The sequence below is a fragment of the Rutilus rutilus genome (genome assembly GCF_951802725.1).
Source record: "Rutilus rutilus genome assembly, chromosome: 7".
In the NCBI taxonomy this organism is placed as follows: domain Eukaryota; kingdom Metazoa; phylum Chordata; class Actinopteri; order Cypriniformes; family Leuciscidae; genus Rutilus; species Rutilus rutilus.
In genome coordinates this window covers 16,842,577-16,867,191 of record NC_140221.1, presented here as the reverse complement: position 1 = coordinate 16,867,191, position 24,615 = coordinate 16,842,577, and the positions used below count along the sequence as shown (strand labels likewise).

Below are 24,615 nucleotides of genomic sequence, written 5' to 3'. Positions count from 1 at the left end.
ACACAAAACAAAAACCTCTAGAGCAGATGCTATTGGCTATGGCTAGTATGGCATCTCTGCTTAATACGGTTGCATTCATAGTTTGACACCTGCACATTTTCAGGATTCACAACCGCATTCCCGACAAACCCGCGTTGAATCAACAGAACCGAACTGGACAAATGTCTACAGTACCACGTCATATAATGTGAGAACCACACTGTGACTGAACTGTATAATCATGACAGGTTTAGTTTACTCAGAGAGATGGATAAATGATTTGTTCATCTGCAGATCCATCAGAGCTGCGTGGTTACAAACGTACCCTGTGCACTTGGTTACAAAACATTTAAAGTCCTTGTTGGTTGTTTAAAGCAGAGATGTTCACATGTCTTTCATCTAAAGTCAGAGTCAAGTCTGAAGTCTTTATCACTGGAGTCTGAGTCAAGTCCTGGAGTCTTTATCACTGGAGTCTGAGTCAAGTCCTGGAGTCTTTTGCCACGAGGGCGGTCTTCAGGATTACTATAAACTTTAATGCAGGTGTTCAAGAAAGTAGCTGGTGGTCAGTACAAAGCGTGTGTCAAACTGCTCCTGGAGAGCCACTGTCCTTTAGTGAGTTTAGCTCCAACCAGCTCCAAAGGTGTTCTTCGCTACTTCGATCCCTTGAGTTTGTCTTGAAAAGGCATCTGTTGAATGAAAAACAAACAACTTCAGTAATGATATGTAGACTCTTCTGTATACCTCGTGTAATATAGGCTACTAGCAATACAAGTAACAGAATAGTGGGATTTTGCACAGAGCATGTTTGTGGTGGGAGTTTGCAAGAGAGATAGTGTGTGAGTGAGGGGATGTTGTGTGTGTGTGAGAGAGAGGCTACTACGTCTAAACTAATCTGGATACATTTGAAAACGCATCTTTTTCTTTTTTCTTTTGTCCTGAGGAAATTGAGCTTTGTAAATACCGGTATGTTTCTGCTATGTGCTATTAACTTTCACAGTGTTACTAAAGATACACGTTACTTTGTACAATCTTAATTACATTCCTGTAGAGATGACAGAAAATGTGCTCATTATGGCTGTCCTGGAGCAAAATGAGGGCGATTGTGTTTTAGACCATACAATGAATGGCGATTGAGTTTCACCTGAACGCATCAATAAGTGGTGAGATATGCTGCTAATAAAATGATTGTGCAAGAAGAATAACGAGACAAATTTATTATGTCTGGTTTCTCAGTATCATCTCTGTGCGCTTTTATTACATTTTATGGTTGCAATGCACAGTAAGATGATTTGAGCGTCTTCCGACATTTCAGTGTGGATAAGAAACTTCTGGAAAACATGTGAAAACGCGAGTGTTGACGGAGAGCATTTTGAAATGTGTTTAGATTTGTGTAGATGTAGTAGGGGTGTAACGGTTCAAATTGCTCACGGTTCGGTTCGTATCACGGTTTTAGGTTCACGGTTTCGGTACGGTTCGGTATGTGCTGTGGAATACTGGATACTAATACTATACTAGTTTTCAGGTACAGAAATTGAATAAAGTAATCAAATATAAAATAACATTGCATATCTGACTGTATAAATTAAAGATTAATCCTTATTAACGTTACAAAAGCTATTCAATCAAGAGCATTGAAGGATTTCCATGTCTTTTGTTAACATTTGATTAACATGAACGACACAGACAGCAGGCATATTAGGCTGCTGTCACTTTAAGAGATACAGTAGCTAATGCACGGATCCAAAATACTGATACTGTTACATATGCGCTGTCTAAGACAAAGTTTACAAAGAGTGACCGTTTTGTTCACGTTCTTTTGATCATCATTGCTGTTGTAATGTATTATCGGGGAGCCAGCATGTGCATCCATCGACAGAAACATACATTAGCGGAACTGTCTGTTTTACACGCTGTTATTTTTAACAAACCATGTTTATAGATGCGTCATCAGATTTTGAGATGAACCGCAGTGCAAGTGCATGTCGGTACAGTTCGATTTTCTTTTTCTTTTCTTTTTTACCAAGAACCCCTAAGACGTAGCCACAGAGAGTGTTCATAACTGATTTGATGTATGAAATTGATAACTGATTTCTTACCTCTGCAAAAACTCCAGCGTTGCTCCTTGGCCTGCTGGGTACGAGATGTTCAGGCAGTTGTAAGAGGCAAACATCAACCCAACAGCAACACTGAGGATGGTGAAGTGGCTATTAACAGATAACAAATACTATTGCTGCCAAAGAACTTTCTTTTTAACATACAGTTTACACAAGAGAAGGGATCTGTGACTTTTTGTGGCAAACTGACCCCAAAGAACATCAATTCCAGCAAATATGAAATATTTTATTATCTTTAAATGGTGCAACTCTCCCCCTTTCACCTTGCCCTTGATATCAGCAACTCACAACAACTTATCCACAGAGAGAGGGTGAGAGAGAGAGAGAGAAACATGGGACTGCATGGGACATGTTAATTCAGAAATCTGCAAAAATCCAAAGAAAAGTGTATTGAACCCTGTCAGTGTCTGTGCTCTCTGTGTGTGCGCTTTAATGAAGGGAGTGCATTCATTTAGAATGGTGATTAAACTGACTAGTACTACCATTGCACCTTACACCTTCCTACCAAGACAGAACATGAATTACATGAATTCAATTTCAAAATCGCTGGTAGCCCTTCGGGCAGGCACTCTTTAAATTTTGGTTATCCGAAATTAATTTAACTTGCCCGAATAAAAGTGTCAGTGACTTTCGCAGTTTTCTCCACTGCGCACCCGATCGTCACATTACAATTATTCAAATTCTCAGTGTTAACTGTTAAGCATGATGATATGGTAACATGTTGCACTGAAGTAGGCTGCTTTTAAATGAACATTTATTTAAATGCAAAATTGAATTTCCTTAATAGCCTAAACAGACTTTACACTGTTTCCGTCACTGTAACTTCCCGAACCCAAACACAAGAAATGAAATGCTTTCAGCCCAAGAAAAGACTGGATTGGATATAGGCTTTATTAAGTTATTGTCACATACATAAAGCGCTTCACAGCCGTTACACATCACATACCAACACTTGATTAGTGCCATTAGACTACTTCAATAAAACTCCCACGCGGTACTTGACTTTCCTTCCTTTTGTTTAATTTTTAATTCAGTAAATTCAGAAAATTAGTCTAGTAAAACTTTAGACACGTTTATATTTCCAATAATTATGTTGGAAAATTCTTATCAGAATAATTTCTGTTAAGCTTGTGTATATTTTTAGGTAAAACTGTTAAGTTATTAAAGGGATACTTCAGGATTTAGCATTAAGCTTTGTATTAGTAGAAAACCTGTAGTATTTTCGAATTACCATGTTTTCCACCCTCATATCCCCCTGAGAGGAGAGATTTATGTATTTTTTGTCTGGAAAAAATCCTCCGATGACGCAAAAATCGTCATTTTGCGTCATCGGAGGATTTTCTGGCCAGAGGCTAAAGACTACAGCCAGTAGATGGCGTTGTTCCGCATGTTTTCTCACTCACAGAATGTACACACAGTCAGCCGTCTTTCTTTGGAAGCTAAGCTAGCAGGCTCTTGTTCTGTGGAGAAAGCTGAATAGTAGGAGAAAGCTGAGTAAGTATGGGTAACCATCCTCCTTTTCCCGGACATGTCCGGCGGGCGAGGATCGTTCAAAATGTCCGGGATTCAGCTTTTGCTTTCTGCGGTCGCTATTCCTTGTTTACATACATGCACACCTTTTGTTTCAATCTAACTGAATTCATTCCAATCGGTGAATCTGAATGTAGTGTTTACATGAACGCTAAACAAGTGATCGGTTGATGTGCGTTTTAACATTGCTAAGAAAATTCCCGCACCTCCGTTGCGAGACCGGCGCGTCTCAGTAATGACGCCACCGGCCTCGCGCCGTTCTCCCGCGGCCGTCAGCCTCGTCCTGCTCACCACAGTAAACATAATGAATGGCGACTGTAGAACGCAAAAGCCGAATCCCGGACATTTTGGGCGATCCCGAAATCCCAGGCAGACTCGTCACGGAGACTCACTGGTAGCCTAACCTTGTTTTCAACTGCGCTGTCTTACCGGTAGGCGTGGCCTCCTAGGGCAGCGAAGCAAGTGCATTCTGGGAGTTGTTGTCTTTCATCCACATAAGCCAAAAATACATTTTCTGGCTTTTCTCAGTCTAGAAAGCTCCAAATTAAAAAATTTCTTCACATTTCTTCTACATAAATGACCTATTTTAAATACACATTCATCTTCCCAGAGGTGAAGTATCCCTTTAAGCAATACCTCATGTAGGTTTTTTTTCATTTGTTTTACATACTGTCCTCTAGGAGGTGCTATATGCATGTTATCCTTGATTTGTTTCACCTTCGTTGCGTTTTACAGTGAAATGAGAGTTCCGTGTCTTTAATAAAATCAACACATTAATGGTTTACCTCTCATCCACCCGTGACCCACCTGCAATTGTTTAGTATATTCTATTTTATTATTTGGTCTGCCGAACCTGCGGATAATATAGCCGCGATCCACTCATCACTAACACATACACACACGGGCAAGTAGCCTACGTTAGCATCGGCTAAACTTCACTGCGAACAAATCCGCATGATCAAAAACATCCGTGATCTTATTTTTTCTTTAGATAACAAGTCAAGAGAGTGAACAATGCAAATCAAGGTAGGAATTTTATTTCACTATTTAATTGTCACAATTTTAAATTTAAATTTTTTGACACGAAGAAATACCTTTTATTATTTACTCGCGAGCTGTTTGAGAGGCGGCTTTATGTGCGTACCACTTACATAGATCAGTGGTGCACGTGCTTTTGCGAAACCTGCAGGAATTAGTCAAATTATGCACAATACAAGCACTATTCAACCAGAGCGAATGAGACGACTGAGACGGGTGTGTGTCAAACTGTAAATTCGCCGTCAGAGAGAAGAGAGAGTGACAACGCGCAGCTTGTATCGATACTGCAGAAAAGGAATATTGGAACCATGCCGGATATTTTAGTATCAATACATATCAAAATATCGATATTTTTGACAACACTATATTACACTGGGCATGCGTATTTACAGCATATTTCTGTAATTTTACAGATAATTTCAAAATACATGAAAAATCTGACAAGTAAAGCAGTTAAATTAAAGAGTTTTTGTACAGTAGTGTACTATGACCTCAGTAAATATGTAAATTAAGTAACAAAAAGTTCTTTCAATTATATTCACATTGTATATTTTTTGGATAATTTCCATAATTTAATCCACAACTACAATCCACAGATCCTCATAGATTTACTTTAGAAAAGTGCAAACTGGTGGGAATGGTGAACGGAAGCAGTTGCTGATGAAGGATTGTTAGGCGACGACCAGTTAAGTCACAGTCTGCCGCCAATAAAAACAGTACTCTGTGTAGTAACTAACAACAAAGAATGCAAGTTGATTTTTTATTTTTTTGATTATACAAGGCAATTGTGATTTAATTTGCAGGCCTACTTGTATCGGTTCTTTTTGAGGTCATTGGATTGTAAAATCTTTTCAACCGTGCCCCTCATGTCACTTTAGCACCTTGTCCCATTAGGGTTGTCTGTTGAGGCAGCCCAGCCATTCAGGAAACTAGATTTCTTAACTGGCCTTGAAATTAACATCATGGTCAGCCTTTCACTGTGTGACTGTGTCTGGTCAAGGCGCTGGAAAAGAAAGCATGCTTTTTTAGACAGCAGACACATTTGGTTTAATTCTGTTTCAATCCTGGCAACCTCACCAGCTACCAGTGAGTGTTTATTTACGTCCCACCATTGATGTAGAAATTATTTGTGTAGCCGCCCGAAGCTACGGCACATAGAGTGTGTAATTCAGCCGTGTCATGACAATTGATGTCTGCCTTGAACAAATATGGCCGGGATTGTGAAGTTTCCCTTCGTTTGTAGAACTGTGCCACTTCTGAGGGGTCTATTGATGTTAGCCAGAGTAGACGCCTTATTTGATTTAACACAAACGAAAATCAGACTGTGAGGGAGAAGTACAGTCCGTTCAATATGGTGTGCTGCTGTGTGCATGGGTGTTCGCTCGTTCAAGCTGACAAAACACAAAAAATATGTCTTTCCAAAAAAAATCGTTAATAGAAACTCCATTGTACTTCTGTCCTTCACTGTATTTCTTGGCAATAACAATTATGCTGGAATTGGATTATATCCAGTATTTACCATATTTATTTTCAATAATTTTGCTTTGCATAAAATTAAGCAACATTGTAAATATTGCAGTGATTAATGTGCGTTTTATTTGTTCCTTAAAGTTGCAATTAAACAAAAGTAGTGCTAGATCTTTTCTTCCTTATTGTGATACATCTGTGTGTAATGGATTGTAGACAAAAAGCAGGGTGGGGACATTATCTATTGGTTGTTGATTGGATTTTGAGATGTGGGCATTGTATTAAAAATTAACGCAAGCTTGTGGGATTTCAATGGCGTAAATGATTGGCGAAGTCCGCCATTTGTCACTAGTGAGAAGTCTGTTGTTTTCTCCACAAGATCCAGTTATGAAATTTTGATTAAAATGTCTCAGCAAAAAAGAAAGAAAGCTATGCATGATGGAATTGTTCATTATTGATCATTATCCTTCTTTGCTTTGATTAGTAACAAACACACAGTCAGTTTGAATACGTTCCTTTGCAAACTGTTCATTTCAGTGAAAAGATTCAAAACTGATTCAACAAATAATTTAGGTCATCATCCGGAAAAGTCTCAGCATGGCATGTTTTATACAGTGGGTACGGAAAGTATTCAGACCCCCTTACATTTTTCACTCTTTGTTATATTGCAGCCATTTGCTAAAATCATTTAAGTTCATTTTTTTTTTCTCATTATTGTACACACAGCACCTCATATTGACAGAAAAACACAGAATTGTTGACATTTTTGCACATTTATTAAAAAAGAAAAACTGAAATATCACATGGTCCTAAGTATTCAGACCCTTTGCTGTGACACTCATATATTTAACTCAGGTGCTGTCCATTTCTTCTGATCATCCTTGAGATGGTTCTACACCTTCATTTGAGTCCAGCTGTGTTTGATTATACTGATTGGACTTGATTAGGAAAGCCACACACCTGTCTATATAAGACCTTACAGCTCACAGTGCATGTCAGAGCAAATGAGAATCATGAGGTCAAAGGAACTGCCCGAAGAGCTCAGAGACAGAATTGTGGCAAGGCACAGATCTGGCCAAGGTTACAAAAAAAATTCTACTGCACTTAAGGTTCCTAAGAGCACAGTGGCCTCCATAATCCTTAAATGGAAGACGTTTGGGACGACCAGAACCCTTCTATCGGGGGAGAAGAGCCTTGGTGAGAGAGGTAAAGAAGAACCCAAAGATCACTGTGGCTGAGCTCCAGAGATGCAGTCGGGAGATGGGAGAAAGTTGTAGTAAGTCAACCATCACTGCAGCCATCCACCAGTCTGGGCTTTATGGCAAAGTGGCCCGACGGAAGCCTCTCCTCAGTGCAAGACACATGAAAGCACACCTGAAGGACTCCAAGATGGTGATAGATGGTGATTCTCTGGTCTGATGAGACCAAGATAGAACTTTTTGGCCTTAATTCTAAGCGGTATGTGTGGAGAAAACCAGGCACTGCTCATCACCTGTCCAATACAGTCTCAACAGTGAAGCATGGTGGTGGCAGCATCATGCTGTGGGGGTGTTTTTCAGCTGCAGGGACAGGACGACTGGTTGCAATCGAGGGAAAGATGAATGCGGCCAAGTACAGGGATATCCTGGACGAAAACCTTCTCCAGAGTGGTCTGGACCTCAGACTGGGCCGAAGGTTCACCTTCCAACAAGACAATGACCCTAAGCACACAGCTAAAATAACGAAGGAGCGGCTTCACAACAACTCCGTGACTGTTCTTGAATGGCCCAGCCAGAGCCCTGACTTAAACCCAATTGAGCATCTCTGGAGAGACCTGAAAATGGCTGTCCACCAACGTTTACCATCCAACCTGACAGAACTGGAGAGGATCTGCAAGGAGGAATGGCAGAGGATACCCAAATCCAGGTGTGAAAAACTTGTTGCATCTTTCCCAAAAAGACTCATGGCTGTATTAGATCAAAAGGGTGCTTCTACTAAATACTGAGCAAAGGGTCTGAATACTTAGGACCATGTGATATTTCAGTTTTTCTTTTTTAATAAATGTGCAAAAATGTCAACAATTCTGTGTTTTTCTGTCAATATGGGGTGCTGTGTGTACAATAATGAGGGAAAAAAAGAACTTAAATGATTTTAGCAAATGGCTGCAATAGGCTATAACAAAGAGTGAAAAAATTTAAGGGGGTCTGAATACTTTCCGTACCCACTGTATATTAAAATGTTTTAAAGAAAAATATAGTTGCTTATTTAGCGCTATCGCACAGCCCTAATACTGACTCCCCAATGATTAGAGCATAAAAAGACACAAACTGAAGGCCTCTATTGGCTCGTTTCCACCGAGCGAGACAGGACAGTACAGTACAGTACGATTTGGGATGGTAAACCCTGATCCGGCTTGCGTTTCCACCCCCAACAGTACCCTGACTTGATAGACGTGGTGTATGCTGGAAACTAGCGATCAACGTCATTCTCGTACGAAGAAGAAAGCGACACAGTAAACAACAATGGAGGACATAGAGCAGATCTTGTTCTTGCTTCTCGGCGGTGGCTGTTTGTCACAAGACAAAAAAAACATTGTGTTGCAAGTGCAAACGTATTGTGTTTCAACTGTATATTAAAAAATGGCGCCTCTTGTGTTGACATTCTCCTTGTAGCACGTGCAAGTGACGATTCTCTGTTAACCAATCAACATTCTGCAGTGAGTCTAGCTCCACCCTTTAGGTGCCGGACTACTGTGCTAGGTACCCCAACGGAAGGGTACCGAAAAAGTGACGGTTCGGTATTTTGGTACCATTCACAACTTCTGACTATCGAAATGGAAATAAATGCGTACCATTCTGTACTGTACTGTGCCATACCACTCTGTGGAAACAAGCCATTAGTGACCATTTAATGGACACAAATACTCAATGGATATAGGATAAGAATGAAGACCGATGGGCTGCAGGAAACTAATAGAACAATTATTGTAAACAATTGAGAATTAAAGTATGTTTATTATCTCAAAGGAGTTTTAATTGTAACTGGATCCCTTTGGTGTCTTATCAAAAAGAAGATGATAAAGCTGCTTAGAGTTTCCTCTGTTTACCACCAGACCTCAACAAAGTGTGAGCACATGGTTGTTTGGCAAGGCTATTTGTGAGTCTACCTCAAGCCTGCTCTCTGTTCATGGCCTTAAAAGGGACGGGGACAGAAAGGAATCCTCTCACCACCGCACACAGTCTTGACACCCGACTACAGATTGTGTCCGTTCAAAAAAAGTCCTTAGAGCACAGGCTTTTAAAGAAGCCCAGAACATAGTTAGGCTACATCTCACTTGTTAACAAAATATACTGTCATATTAAAATCAGGGATCAAGAGTAAGGTTTTATTTTGCTTGCCCTGCCAACATCTTCACTGGCACATTTTTATTTGAACACAAGTTTAAAATAAAATATATATTCCAAATAAAAATAAGCAATTTCTTATTGATATAGGCTAATATATCACATACAGCTTTAATGAAATTATATACACCGCTCCATAAAGGTAGTTGAAAATGGCCTTTTGTTGAAAAACAATAACATTTATTTTAATCAAAATTACCAGGATTACCAGGACTATCACAAGTCTAGCTACATAACTTTACCTTGAAGACTAAATTTAAATTGTTACATTTGCTACAGAAATGTTCAATACATCACACAAAACCAGTTTCTATAAGGCATACAAATGTTGTATAGTACGATTTAGTGATACCACTGACCTGACCTGACAGGGCGAGTGGCAGTTCTTTCAACCAGCCCCTAGGTTGTTAAACCCTGATTACAGTTTATTTTTGTAATTTTCAGCAACTATTGAAACACATTTGATTGATTTATAGTCATAACCCAGTTGAGCTGATTTTGTTGAGCTGAGCTAGATGAATTCGTTCAGATAATTGCCCCCTGATGCTCTGATCATCTTAATTGAGATGCATCAGAAAAGAGGGCAGATCAGTATGCAAAGCCCCTTGAGTATGAGCGTCTGAATATATGCCCCCCTTTGAGTCTGCCACAGGCAGTGCTGCTGACACAGAACTGCTTTATGTGTTGTAGTTACCCACGGTCTGCCCCGGGCGTATTTGTGATAATAATAAACCTGTTTATGAGCCGACTGTTTTCTTACACAATTAGTGTGCAGTTAGCGTACCCGCTATACCAGACAGGGCTCTCTGTTACATAAACTGGGTGTTGGGGATTAGTATTGTGTAAGAGGCATTCTTTTTGTGAGTGTATGGATTAGACTTACACAACCAGGAATCACACTGAGTCAAGAAATCTCCAGCCTTGATTATTGACTGACTATGTGAACAACCGTACTTACTTGCGGAAGTGAATGCCAACAGTTTAATACGTATTGTGTGGATCTTTTTGAAAAAAGTAATGCTAGTGACTTGAGACAAACCTGTTTCGAGTGGTTGTACTGTAGGTTGATGGATATTTGTTCTGGATAGTTGCTAGGTGATTGCTAGGCTGTTCTGGCGGGTTCCTAGGTGGTTGCTAGGGTGTTTTGTTTGGACACTTATAGTAAAGAATAGGGATGTGCGAGACTAGTCGATTAAATGATACTGCTAGTCCACTTGAAAAATACTAGTTGTTTACCTTTTTTTGCACATTTAATGTTTTGTCATGTTAATGCTACATTTTAAAATGAACATATTATTTTGATAAGGGTATATCTGGAGCGAAAAACAAAATCATTTCATTTTAGATGAAGATAGCCTGTTTTGCATGCGCTGGTTTTCTCTTTGGCACTCAGAGAAATGTCCACTCACAAGCAATGTGTTTTTGAAATTCAAAACGTTGCTTCATATTAAAAGTAACAAAGCACAAAGTTTGCAATTATTGGATGGCAGGCGAGCTACAAATGTTTAGTGAAATTTTGTTCACGCTGCGCATCAACAGAAAACAGCACAGACTAAAAGATTTTAGATTTAAGAGACCATATCATTATTGATTAAAATCAAGAAATTAATATTGTCAATCCAGAGCTAGTGTCCACATGGCTGACATATTTAGCTGTTGTAGCTTATCCACGTTGTGTGCATGAAATATACGCTGAACACAGTCAAAACATGCCATCTGAGAAGCGTTGATTAAACATCTGTTTCGGTCGCTGATTTCGGCCGGGCCCTGACCCTCCTAAACTGTTTCGGCCCAAACCTGAAAATAGCTAATTTGGCCGAATATTTTCGGTAGCTGAAAATTTGGTGCATCCCTAATCGTGAGATATCCAAAACTGTAAGAAATAAAGTGGCAATTATTCAAAATGTAGTGGCAATTCCAAGAAATAAAGTCCCAACTGTAAAATACTGTATAAAGTCACAATTGTAATCGCAATTACCTTTTTATATATATTTTTTTTACTTTAAGTCAGCTTCCATACTGAACCATGTTTGTACAGAACAGTATTAAGGCCTTAAAGAGGAGTGACAACTGTTTTTAGTTGCAGTGTGTACGTGGCCGTTATGAATTGGCGTCACATTTTTTAGTTGGTTCGCCAAATAGCTAGAACACCCAAGATGCATCGGGACACTACTCAGAGGTATAGACAAGTAAGATAAACAACTGGGTTTCATTGAGGATTTCATTGAATGGCTGTGTTTGAGTCGGCACGGGCTGGAATGAGAAACATGCTATTTTGACTGTCATGATATGATGGATAGATTGAGCTGTTTAGTCTAGCGTGGATCCAGGCTGTCTTGCGATAGCTGGCGTTGTTTTCAGTAGCCTCTCATCTGTCACCTGTCTGGCAGTTGAAAGGGTAAATGACACTGAGCTCTGTCTGACAACAAGCCAAGAGCAGATGAGAGACTGAGCTCGATGCTCCGAACCCTGTCTATATACATCAATACTGACATCATGCGGCTGATGCTTGGGGAATGGAGAGTTTGTGTTGATCTCCTCTCCAAAATAGAAACTGCTTATTTCAAGGATTAGTTTTAAATTTGCCATGGTCCACCATTCCTGGCTATTGTCAACTTTGTTTTGTCAGGCTTAACTGTGTCTGTGTGTGTCTCTCCGGGCCTTGACATAGGTATGACGTAACATCCGTATGTCATCAGTCTAAGCCAATCAGAATGCGTTTTCGAATTATTTTTAGATCTAGTTGTGCAATCAACAGATTGTGTCATTTAATTTGTTAATCGTGGTTTGTTTGGACTGAAATAATTGTATATGTTGAAAGCCGGTATCCCCCCCAAAATTATGCTAAATTCATTCAATGCCCAATTTGATGTGTGCTGTGGAGGTGTTATATTCAACCCTAATTGGGCTTTTCCAGGTCTGTGGTCCCTCAGTTTGTGGTTTGTTTGATGTCTGGAAAGTGTTTATCACTGGGCCAGAGGCCTCATTTGTTGACTTTCACACCGTGACTAGGCTTACTCAACTGACCACTAAAGCAAATGAGCTGGTCAGCAATGTAATTATGGTGTCAGGGAGTTTGCCTGGAGCCAGCAGTACAACCGTTTCGGGTTGAAGACTGTGTGCTTAAACCCCCGATCCTGATTAATTGGTGGTTTATCAAAGACAGATTTGTCTTGTTCAGTAATTCACCTTGCCCACTTAAATAGGATTTACAGTACTGAGGAAGTATTTCATCACCAGCCCTGACATACTTAAGTGTTTAAAATTTATATTTAAATTTGATCAATAAACTGCCAATTCTTTTCATGTAATGGCAAATAACTGATAAATGGCTGATTTCAAAATGATATAGCCTACTATTGTGTCTAAATAAATGTCAAAACATTTCAGTTAAAACTAAAATCAGTGGTTTAAATCTAAATTTTGGCATCTTAGCATTATAATGTGCAGTATTAAAAATTGATATTCTTTTTTAAGTTTTGCTACAGATTAAGAAAAAGGTTTTTGAATGAAATTAACCCCTGGTTTCACAGACAAGGCTTAAGACTAGTCCCAGACTAAAATGCATGTTTAAGCGGTTTTAACTGAGGGCAACTTACTCTGACATATCTTAAAATATGCCACTGCCATTGTTTTGTCTCAAGATGCACACCAGTAATGTGTTTTCTAAAGCACGTTTATAAAAGCTACTTAAATGCCCTAATTGAACTAAGCTTAATCCTGGCTTAATCAAAGCCCTGTCTGTGGAACCGGGCCTATGTGTTTTTCAAGATTAAGTGGGCGTTGGATGATGTCAAAAGTCATGTAAAAACAGGAAACAAAGAGGATCAATATAACAAAATCTTTAATATCATCCAATAGCCTATCTTATATGGTTCAGATTAGGGATGCACCGATATGAAAATTTTGGTTGTTACCGATAATTCTTTATATTTAAAAGCCGATACCCGATATATTGGCCTATAAATCTAAATCCAGATTCTTTTTGAGAGCCTGATTAAAAAAAATCTATTCTCACCATTAAAAGCCATGTCCCAAGCACACAATTATAATGTTATCATAATTTTATGTAGGCAATATGACACCTGAGGTTCACATGTTTTTTGAAGTGATTTAAATTATATTTTAAGCAATTTAAAACCATCATGGCGACCAGTGAGCATCTGAAGTGTCTCAGCTGAAGGAAATAATCCATATTTAGATAATTCATGCATCTCTAATTAAAAATAATTAAAAGGTTTTTTGGTATTTATTAATACACATCTATGTTTACCTCATTGGACTTATGAGATTAGCCTGGAGCGGGCTACTCAGCACAATGTAACAGAAATAGAAACCTAAAGTGCTAACAATACGTCTTGGTACTTGTTAGAACAGCAGAAACTGATTAACCCTGAAAAAAAGAAAAGAAAAGGGATTTAGCCATGTTACGACACGTTAGTGAGAATGTGATGTGTAAATGATTTGATACAAACTTTTTACCGGTTTAATAGGATTTAGCATGTCTCATATATGAATGTTTATAGTTTTAATCAACTAATAATTTGCTCTTTTTTGACTCTACTTTCAGTTTCACCTGGGAAAAACTCCACCTTATCGAGATTTATAAGATTCCGGGAGCAGTAAAGCCAAAAGCCATCCCTCACTGATTAAACTCAATCACCCGGACCGGTGCCCAACTGTCCTTTTGGGTCCCTGTTTCTTGATTCTTGGACCAAGCTTTGAGATTATCAATGGAGCAAAGAGACCTTAATCGGACGGCCCGGCCCAAAGGAAACGAGGAGTTCTTCTCCACTGTTACCACCATAAACAGAGCAGACCTCAGTGAGGTGGGTCTCCTCGCCAGTCCAATGAAGAGCCTCCCATTACCTGGAGAGCAACAGGACCATGAAGAGGACGAAGACCTCGGTCTGGGGAAGGACATGGATGTCACTTCCAATGCGGACAGTGAGAGGTGGGGGCAGGCAGATGGGCTGGAGGAGCAGGAATTCTCCATCAAGGAGGCCAGTTTCTCCGAAGGCAGCTTGAAGTTGAAGATCCAAACGACCAAGCGGGCCAAGAAGCCTCCAAAGAACCTGGAGAACTACATCTGTCCTCCTGAGATCCGCATCACCATCAAGCAGCCAGGAGAGCCGAAGACCGCCAAGCAAGCCAAGAGTGGCAAGGGAGGGAAAGAGGAAGATAAAGGACCACCCAGAAAAAGGGTTAGTGTAACCGTCACTCTTTAGAAATGCAGTTGTTTTCTTGTGTCATGTGATCACTTTGTTGTGCTGATGTGATATGGTATTACAGCAATAGCTAGTATGGACCGTAGTCCGATTAGATGCAATATTGAATTTGACTGCAGTGCAATTGAGCCATGGTCAGCTGATAAAACATAAAAAAATAAGTCTTTCCTATGGAAGCCTTTAGACATTTTTTCGTTTGCGTTTTTTTTTTTTTTTCATTAACAAAATAGTTATTTTGTGCATTTATAATGTGAATCTGGGCATCATTATGAACAGGAAATAATTAAGATGAATACCTTTTGATTTAAACTTACAATTCTGAGAAAGTGTGAATTAGGGATGCACAATATATCGGCCGCCATAACATCATTATCGGCCCGATATATTAAAAAGCCGATAAATAATGTATTATTTCCTTCAGCCGAGACACTTCAGATGCTCACTGTTTGCCATGATGTTTTTGATATGTTCGAAATATGATGGGAATCACTTAAAAAAAGGAACATACAGTTAAGTGCAACATGTGCTTTCATATAGACTGTCATGTAGGCTACATAAAATTATGAGAACATTATAATTGTGTGCTTGGGACATGGGTTTTAATGGTGAGACTTTTGTATTTGTAATCAGGCTCTCAATAACTATATAAAAAATTGGATTTCGATTTATCGAAATGAATCCATTTAAGAATTATCAGTATCGGCCAAAATGTTCATATAGGTGCATCCCAAGAGTAAATAGCAAAATATTGGGCCTCATTCATGAAGCATTAGAAAAACTAATTTCTGTATAAATCATTCGTTAGTTGAAATTCTTGTGTAAATTTGCAAATGTTTCGAGTTACATATCCCTTTGTATGAATTTTACTTCTGTTTCCGTCTCTCCCATCCTTGTTTGTGTCAAATTAACTATGGCATCTGACTAAGATTCTTAAGCAAGCTACTATAATAACTAACAACTTAGACATTTTATCATGCCAATTACATCTTTACAGCTCATATTCTCAATTTTGTGAACATTGCATTTGACATGTCCTTTTCATTGAACAATCCACATGGTATTTGAAGTCTGTGCTCTTCTCTTTAAAAAAGAAAAATCACATTTGTGCTGGGCTTAGATAATACAATTGCATTTTCTGGGCTTTCGGCTTTTTGGCTACTTGTCAAATGAAGTGTGTCCAGCGTGTGCTGTAGAGTAACGTAACAGCTAGTCATTAACCTTTTGTGGCATTTAGACTCAGCGAGTTCATTGACTTATGTGTAATCCAGATATCTTTAGTGTAAAGGGCCTTTTTTGAATATTTGAGACTGTTTTAGATTTGGGATAAGAGAATTATATGAGTAGAGTGATTTTTGGACATGGTACCATGGTAATTTCATGTTTTTTTTCCAGCATGCTTCATGGTACAGTAGTACACAGCTATTCTTTGAAGTCTCTTAGAGTACCATGTAAATACTAGGAATGTGCTAAACTACCGTTTTCAAAATCAACTAGTTGTGACTCCCGGCCTAGGCCACAAGGTAGACCTGTATAATTAGGCTGGTTTTGAGTTTATAATACAGAAGATGGGTTAGTTCACCCAAAAATGTTTATTTCTCTCATGTTGCTCCAAACCCATAATACTTTCATTCATCTTTGAGCCACAAATGAAAATATTTTAACGAAACCTGAGAGATTTCTGCCTCTCCATTGAAAGTCGATGACTGACTGAATTTTCATTTTTGGATGATCTAAACATTGAATACAACAAGAACTCAATAATCATGGAGCGAGATTCTCAAAAAATATGGCCAATATGTCTGTCTGTGGTGGAGTATGAGTATAGCTGTAGTGCATACATTCAGAAAATGGTGCAAAACATAGCATGTTGCCAGTGTGACATAGGCTATCCTAAGTAAATGATCAGATGTTTGATACCATCAGTGTACCATGATCCTGCTACTTGTTTTAAGGAGAGCTACAGAGGTTTCTGCCAAAGTTCATGAAAATGTGAGACTCTAAAATGGCTCCTTTTAGTAAACACTTCCAGCTCACCACAGCGTGCTGCATCAAGTTTTTAAAACAGATATGTCGCATTTTCCCCGTCTTCGCAGAAGAATGAAGGATTGTGGGAGAGAATGGGAGGAGAGGCTGGTGATCCCACAGCCAGAGTCTGTAATTTGACCATAATTAGGGAGAAAAAAAATCTGTGCTTACTGAATCAGAGAAGGAACTGCCAGCATCAGCATCTTTCAGCAAACGCACCGCAGGCTCAAATTGATTGTGTTTCGTGTGGAATCTCTGGCGTTGAAACGCACTCATATCTTTTAATCTTTACAGTAATCTCTCAGGGTATGAATTATTTGTACTGTAATGGAAGACCAGCTCCTGCTGTTTCGTGTGATGTGCATTTAAAAGCCCATCCACGTCTGCCAAACGCATTTGACTTGATCCCAGCAATTGATGGTTTGATTATTGGCCTTGAATTTTGTATGTGGCTGCATGTTATCTGATTTCCCCAGGGATTTCTCTTCGCCTGGAGAGGAAGGACATTGTTGCCACAAAGCCAAAGCCAAGGGGTCTCGAATTTCTCTTATTTTCGGGCTGGGAAACTTAGCCTTCGTCCACCCCACAGAGATGAAATTTTCTAAAGCGGCAGATACACACAGCTGAGAGGTTGATGGAGAAATCAATGGAAAACCAAGAAAGGCTCAAAGAGCAACAGCGAACTGAGGCGGGAAGCCTGGAGTGCAGCTGTCTCTTTCTGGCAATCTCCACATTGACCACAGACAGAGGGTCAAAAGGGGCAGAAGGAAGAACAGAAGAGGTGGCCTCACTCCACCGTCTAAAGTGTAGCCGTGTCTATAGAAAACCGCTCCAAAAAGGCAAAGAAAAGTGACCGCCCATCCCCCAAACACACACTACAGATGGAATCCCATTCAATTCGAGAAGGGACAGTGCCACAAACTGCCCATTCTGTCCTTGCCGTTTGGAGCTTATAGGCGTCATGCCCAGCACCTCTTCTCATCTCTCGGTTACAAGCAGCGTGGGGTCAGGGGTTAGTGCGTAATTGAAACCGCCACGGACTCGCTGAGAATAGGGCTTACATCAGCCCACTCGGACCGCGACAGCTGCTCGCTGCGTCTTCCATTCGTAGCAACAACCTTTCCCCCCCTGCTAGTGTAATCAGAACGCCAGGGCAATGGCAGTTTAGACAAACCGGCACTCTGATGAATTAACTCGAGCTCCTCACATGGATTAGACGTCCTCTTCCACTCACTCCACTTGATGACCTGTTTTGCACTTTAAGTGTTGTCGTGGGCTGCGGTGCTGGAAAATTAGTTTAATGCAGCAGAATTTTTCTGCACCCACACAATAGTGTGACCACACAGCCAGAAATAGATCGCAGCCTTCTCGCTGGCATTGTAAAAGCACAGAGTCTGGATGTGCAATTAGGCGGTCTGAATATGCAGAGGTCAGGACACGTTGTGTTTGGCATCTCCATTAAGACTTAACCCATTGGTTTCGCAAATGGCACCTATTATTTATTTTTCCTTTTTTACCAAACTGTGAAGAAAAACATTCAGTTTGAATTCACATTTTCTGTTCAAACACTCTGAACAAATTTAAAAGGCTAGTACAAATGTTTCTGGATGATTATAGGGATCGCCTACTTTTTTGTATTTTGCATTTTTCCTGTTCACTTTCTTCACTGGGATTTCAAAAAAGTCCTCAATAAAGAATTCTAAACCTTGAATTAATAATTATACTTCCATTAAAATGTGTAATGAAATATAATTTAAACTATTTTTGTTTGTCAAAAGTTTTTAAAAGTGGCAGTATACTATAACATATAATATAAAACTATACAATATAGGCCTAAATAACAAAAATATTGATCTATAGACCTTTATTATTCAGTGTAGTTTAAAAATATATACTGTGTGTGTGTGTATGTGTATATATATACAGTGCTATGCATAAGTGAATACACCCATGCTAAAGTTGACTAAAAAGAGGAATAAAAAATCATATTTGGGAAATTGAACTTAATGCCTTAATTTAAAAAAATTAGGAAAAATCCAACCTTTAAGGACACCAATTTTCTTTGTGAATAAATAATGTATCGTAAATAAATAAATGTTCTTCTTTAAAATACATGGTGCATAAGTGAGTACACCCCTATGTTAAATTCCCATAGAGGCAGGCAGATTTTTATTTTTAAGTATTTAAAAAAAAAAAAAATTTAGGATACTATGCATCCTGATAAAGTTCCCTTGGCCTTTGGAATTAGAATAGCCCCACATCATCACATAGCCTTCACCATACCTAGAGATTGGCATGGTTTTATTTCAGTTAGCCTAAAAGCTAGTTTGATTTGCATTGAGAGATGATCTTATGGAAAGTACCCCATGCCAATCTCTAGGTATGGTGAAGGCTATGTGATGATGTGGGGCTATTTTAATTCCAAAGGCCAAGGGAACTTTATCAGGATGCATAGTATCCTAAAAAAAAAAAAAAAAAAAAAAAATCTCCCTGCCTCTATGGGAATTTAACATAGGGGTGTACTCACTTATGCACCATGTATTTTAAGGAAGAACATTTATTTATTTACGATACATTATTCATTCACAAAGAAAATTGGTGTCCTTAAAGGTTGGATTTTTCCTATTTTTTTAAATTAAGGCATTAAGTTCAATTTCCAAAATATGATTTTTTATTCCTCTTTTTAGTCTACTTTAGCATGGGTGTATTCACTTATGCATTGCACTGTATGTATATATATATATATATATAGATATATATATATATATATATATTTATTTATTTATTTATTTATTTATTTATTTTAAAATTGCTTAAATGTCTATATCTATCTATCTATCTCTATCTATATATTATAATAATTGTTTATGATTGTAGTGAGACTGATTTTATTACACAATTGCTGATGAATACATGCTTTACTGGAGTGGCAAGTTTGGTGTGGTTCTCGTTTCTATGGTAACAGTGACTTCACTGATTGGTGGATTCAAGGCGCTGCCCATTTTAGGATTGAGGATAATGTAGTTCTTCGCAGGGAATTTGGCAGTTACACGGAATATTTTAAAGATGAAGTTGATATCACACTGACCTTTGGCTTCTACAGAAGCACCTGCTAAGCTCTGAGCTTATGATAGGTCTACCATACATTTTTGATAAAAATCTATTTCTTAATGGAGATTGTTACTTCTGGAACTTAAATACATTTTATATAGCATGCACATTGTGTGGTAGTAGATGTTCGGTTGTCCACTGAAGCGCAGTTGACTTTAAGTCTATAATGTATTTGTATCCAGTATCACCCCTGTGGTTTAACACAGTAGTGAGTTCATTGTGATGACAAGCCCGATAGAAGGTGGATCAATGCGTGAGCGTGCGCTCTCTGAGGGCCAGACGGCAGCGATCTTTGCCCCGTCACTGCTCCATGTTTGACGACAACACTTTGATTGTCAGCCATTTCCGCCGGAGCGGGCATGCTCATTGGTGCGTGTTCGTCAGGGGAGAGAGCGAGCCACTCGAGCCTTGACTTGACAAGGGGGCCGAGAGGATCGTTTTCCCTGTCAAGACAAACTTGTGGGGCCGAACGCTTCCTTCGCGTCTCTACCTTGTATTGTCCCCCTGATTGTTCATATTTGGTTTGCATTTGCTTGAAAAAAAAAAAAACGCATCCATAATCAGGTTGAAGGATGACTTCCTCTTGGAGCAACGATAGCGGAGGGGATAAGAGGTTTAAAAACGGTGGATTGTGTAGCAGGGTAAATGCAGCTTTTGTGTAGTAATGATTGGGGAGTCTGGCAGGGAGCAGATGGGCTAGCTCTCTGTCTCATTGTGTCTGGCTCTTTCTTTTTTTCATTTTGGCTGAACTAATATGCCAGATGGTGGCAAAGAGGAAAGGCCAACAAGTGAGCCGGGGCATATGGGGAGCCTGGTTAAAATGGGACCCTACTGTGGCGGGGGATGGGCTGGAGACGTGTGATACAATAGCAGGTAATTAAGGGAAGGACTTGACTTCGCCACTAAGCCTTTGTGCGCAGCAAAATATTTTTCAGAGAACCTGCAGTCAGCCTCAGACAACACTGTTGTACATCAAATTATTCCACTGATTTCGCTCAATCAGCCGTGATTATTTTTTCAGCGTTCACATCTGTGTTTGGGCCTTCATTAGGTCTTTTGGATAATAGTCCATTGACACGGTCACAATATTCTCATTATTTTTTCAGCACGGCCCATTCGCGAAATATACACTACTGGTCAGAAGTTTGGAATAATTACGATTTTTTTAAAATGTTTTTAAAAGTAGTCTCGTGTCCAAGGCAGTAAAACAGTTAAAACAATTGATAAAAATTCTATTTAAATATATATATATTTTTTAAATGTCATTTATTTTTGTGATGGCAAAGCTGAATTTTCAGCATCATTACTCCAGTCTTCATTGCACATGATTCTTCAGAAATCATTCTAATATGCTGATTTGCTGCTCTATTTTTTGTATCCATTATTATTGGGGCTTAATTACTAATAATGTTTTTTTATTATTATTAATGTTGAAAACATTTACGCTGCTTGGTAATTTTGTGGAAAACATGATGACCAAATCACTTGAGCACCAAATCAGCATATTAGAACAATTTCTAAAGGATCATGCTGAAAACCATTATTTTAAATAATTGTACTAATATTTCACAATATTAATGTTTTTACTGTATTTTTGTTTGAATAAATGCAGTCTTGGTTAGAATAAGAGACCTATTTCAAAAACATAAAAAGAAATATCGTAATTATTCCAAACTTTTGACCTGTAGTGTGTGTACGTTCAGTAATCAGTTTGACTTTTGTGTGGACAATTATAGTGTCTGGAGATCCAGTAATAGCCTTATCAGGCTCAAGGGTGTGTGTGTGTGTTAGGCCTATATTAAACTCTGGGTTAAACCCTCTGTTTGAGTTCCTCTCACTCTGTTCAATATGTATCACTTCAGTACCTCAACGTCCACACCATAGACTGTAAAAAAAGATGGACGACACCCCTTCACTCTCTTCCATTGGTGAAAACTGAAGCTGCCAAAGTCCTAATATGGCGCTGACATCTTGCGCAGATTTGGGACCTGCTTCTGTGCAGTAGTGAACGCGGGACGTCCCCCGAGTCTGCGCAGTAGTGAGCAGGAAGTAAAGCCGCGATATCAGAGTCCCGCCCTCACTCTCGCAGAAACCGTTAGTAGCCTACAGTTTACTGTTGAACAACTCATTATGTCAGTGTGACATAAACAGTTATGGACATGTAGAAATTAAAGCTGAAGCTCCAATCTCCTCCCGAAAATCCCCAATAAAGTCTGTTGGTGCCTCAGTGACTACTTCGTTTAGAGAAGCTGTCAATCACAGCTGTCAATCATGTTGTCACATTCCCGTTTTTATAGCATCAAATAACTAAGACCAAACTTATTTTAAAAAACGAACACTTACATTTACATCAGCGTTAAAAAAAAACTACCTAAAATGACAGAAAACATCTTTGGAAAAAATTAATTTGAAGTGTAATTTGATTGTTTCGTTTCCATCGCGTTCGTTAGACTTCATAGGGAGGCGGGGCTTCATTTTCAGGACTTGTGCGGCACGCTTAGTCCACACACACACACACACACACGGGCTCATCACTCAGGGTTACAGCCCATCAACTCTGTGTATACAAGCTAGCGCTCGTCCACCCGCCAAAAGTCCGGCCTTTATTCCCAAATGCATAGCTCACCCAAGTGATCTACTGCCACGGACGGATCCAACTGACATATGCATCATATTTTCTTTTGGCCTGTGTGTCCCAACCATAGTTGCCAGTGAAGTAGAGTCAACAGTAATCACATCAAAAGAAATACAGACTCACATAAACTGGCGTGTTGTTTGGTTTTCCTTGGTTTACTGCCAGCATCACCTTTCAGCTGCGTTCGTCTATCTCGCCATCGGCAGGAGCTGAATTCAGGTTTAAATCCATTTAAGTATCTGTGAGGTGTGATAAGGAAGCCCCTTTTAAGAGTGTCCAAACCCTAGCCCTCCCGTTGGCTGCTGGTTTTTATGTACTAATGGCATTGGCCACTCTCTTATCTGTCTGTCACACAAGCCCTGCTCCGAAAGCTTCATTACCCAGCGCCCGTGGAGTCATCCTTTAATACGGGACTGTAATCATTAGGAGCCGGTCCAGTGTATTCACCGGAAAATTAATTCGGCATCTCTCGCTGAAGTCGATAGGTGACTCCCTCAGCCTCTTGATGTGAGGTATTTATAACAAGCTGTTTGTCATTGAGGGAGTGTCGATGGTGACCAGGGAGGAAATTGTGGGCAGTTGAGCAGTCAAATAAAAGTGACCTTTGTGTGTAGGAGACTGTCAGAACAAGAAAAAAAGTCCCTGAATGTGGTTTTACTTCCTTTATTTAGTACTCTAGGGACAGTCTAATCGGTGTATGAATATGAGTGGGATGCAGTTGTTGATATTTTTATCATTTTGTATCATCAGTTTTTACTGGTACTTGTTAAAGCAAAAATTACTACTGCTATTGCAAGTACTTTTCAAAAACCATAATCCTAAGTATAAGGGCTGTCAATTGATTAAACATATTGAAATTAATTACGTGATCTGTCGATCATTAAATCAAATTAATGACAATTAATTGTGTATTTCAAGATCTGCTAAGAAAAGCCCCCTAATGAAAATAATTAAAAGACTTACTCTGAATTACTCTGCCTTTTAGAAGACAAAATATTGTTTGTTTTATTTCCATGTCATTGAACATAAGCTGGTTGCTGCAGTTTACAGCAATCCATTTTGCAGTGGAGTTTGTCAATCTGTTTTCACACAGAATGTAGGCTATTCTTGCACTATTTTTCAGCATTTTTGTTGCTTTTGTACACGTTAGATGGACTTCTTTAGCCATTGCATCATGCCTTGCCGTTTTCTTGGTGTTTCACACCTTGAACAACACATTTCTACAATGCCGTTTTTGTTCTGTTGTGCTTCATCCATCTGTTGAATGCAAGAACGAGTCCTGCGTGACCAGAATTTGCAAAAATATGGTCTGTATGTAGGTTATATGTTAAGCATAAATTACTTTGTTGGTACGTATTTTCCTTATTTTCACCCTGCACAAAGTGTTAATGTTACATTTAATGTTTTTATTGCTTAAAAAAAAGAAGAACAAATGAACATGATCAATCCTAGTATTAAACATACTTCACAGCCGTACAATAAAACGGACCAGGAATTCCTGTAGACTTATAATGAAGGAGGGACTTAAAGGGATATTTCACCCCAAAATGTCAATGGGGTCCATCAACTCTATGGTTAACCACATTCTTTAAAATATCTTCTTTTGTGTTCAACATAAGAAAGAAACTCATAAAGATTTGGAACAACTTGAGGCAAGGTAAGTAATGGCAAAATTTTCATTTTTGGGTGAACTAGGCTATCCCTTTAAGTCATATCTAGAGACTAGAATATCATAGAGACTCAGAGGTCAGATATTTTTACTTGGGTCAGTAAGCAACTGCCCACAACACCCCAGCAATCACCTAGCAATGCCCTAGCAACCACTCAGAACACCCTAACCATTATGACAGCAAACTTTCACAATGGTTTAAGATAGGGCTGCACGATTTGGGGAAAATGTCATATTGCGATAATTGAGGTCAATATTGCGATTACGATTGCGAAATGCGATATAATAAACAAATGGTTTCATGAGTCAACTTGCTTGGTTCTAAAGGAAAATAAATGCACACACAGATTAGTGATAATCAGCCTAAAGAAAAAAGTTCTTTAGTCAAGAGCAGTGAGTGTTTTTCTCTGTTCCCTTTGTTCTTTGATTAACTTTA

The 24,615-nt window shown here is 39.0% G+C and overlaps 1 protein-coding gene across 1 annotated transcript in view; it reads left to right on the top strand.

Moving 5' to 3' along the window:
* Positions 1 to 24,615, top strand: part of setbp1 (SET binding protein 1) — a 72,497-nt gene that overhangs the window by 6,777 nt on the left and 41,105 nt on the right. Inside the window, exon 2 of the mRNA XM_084415217.1 lies at positions 14,082 to 14,715. Within this exon, the coding sequence (XP_084271343.1) occupies positions 14,245 to 14,715 (471 nt within the window). The 5' untranslated portion in view covers positions 14,082 to 14,244. The remainder of the gene's footprint in view (positions 1 to 14,081; positions 14,716 to 24,615) is intronic.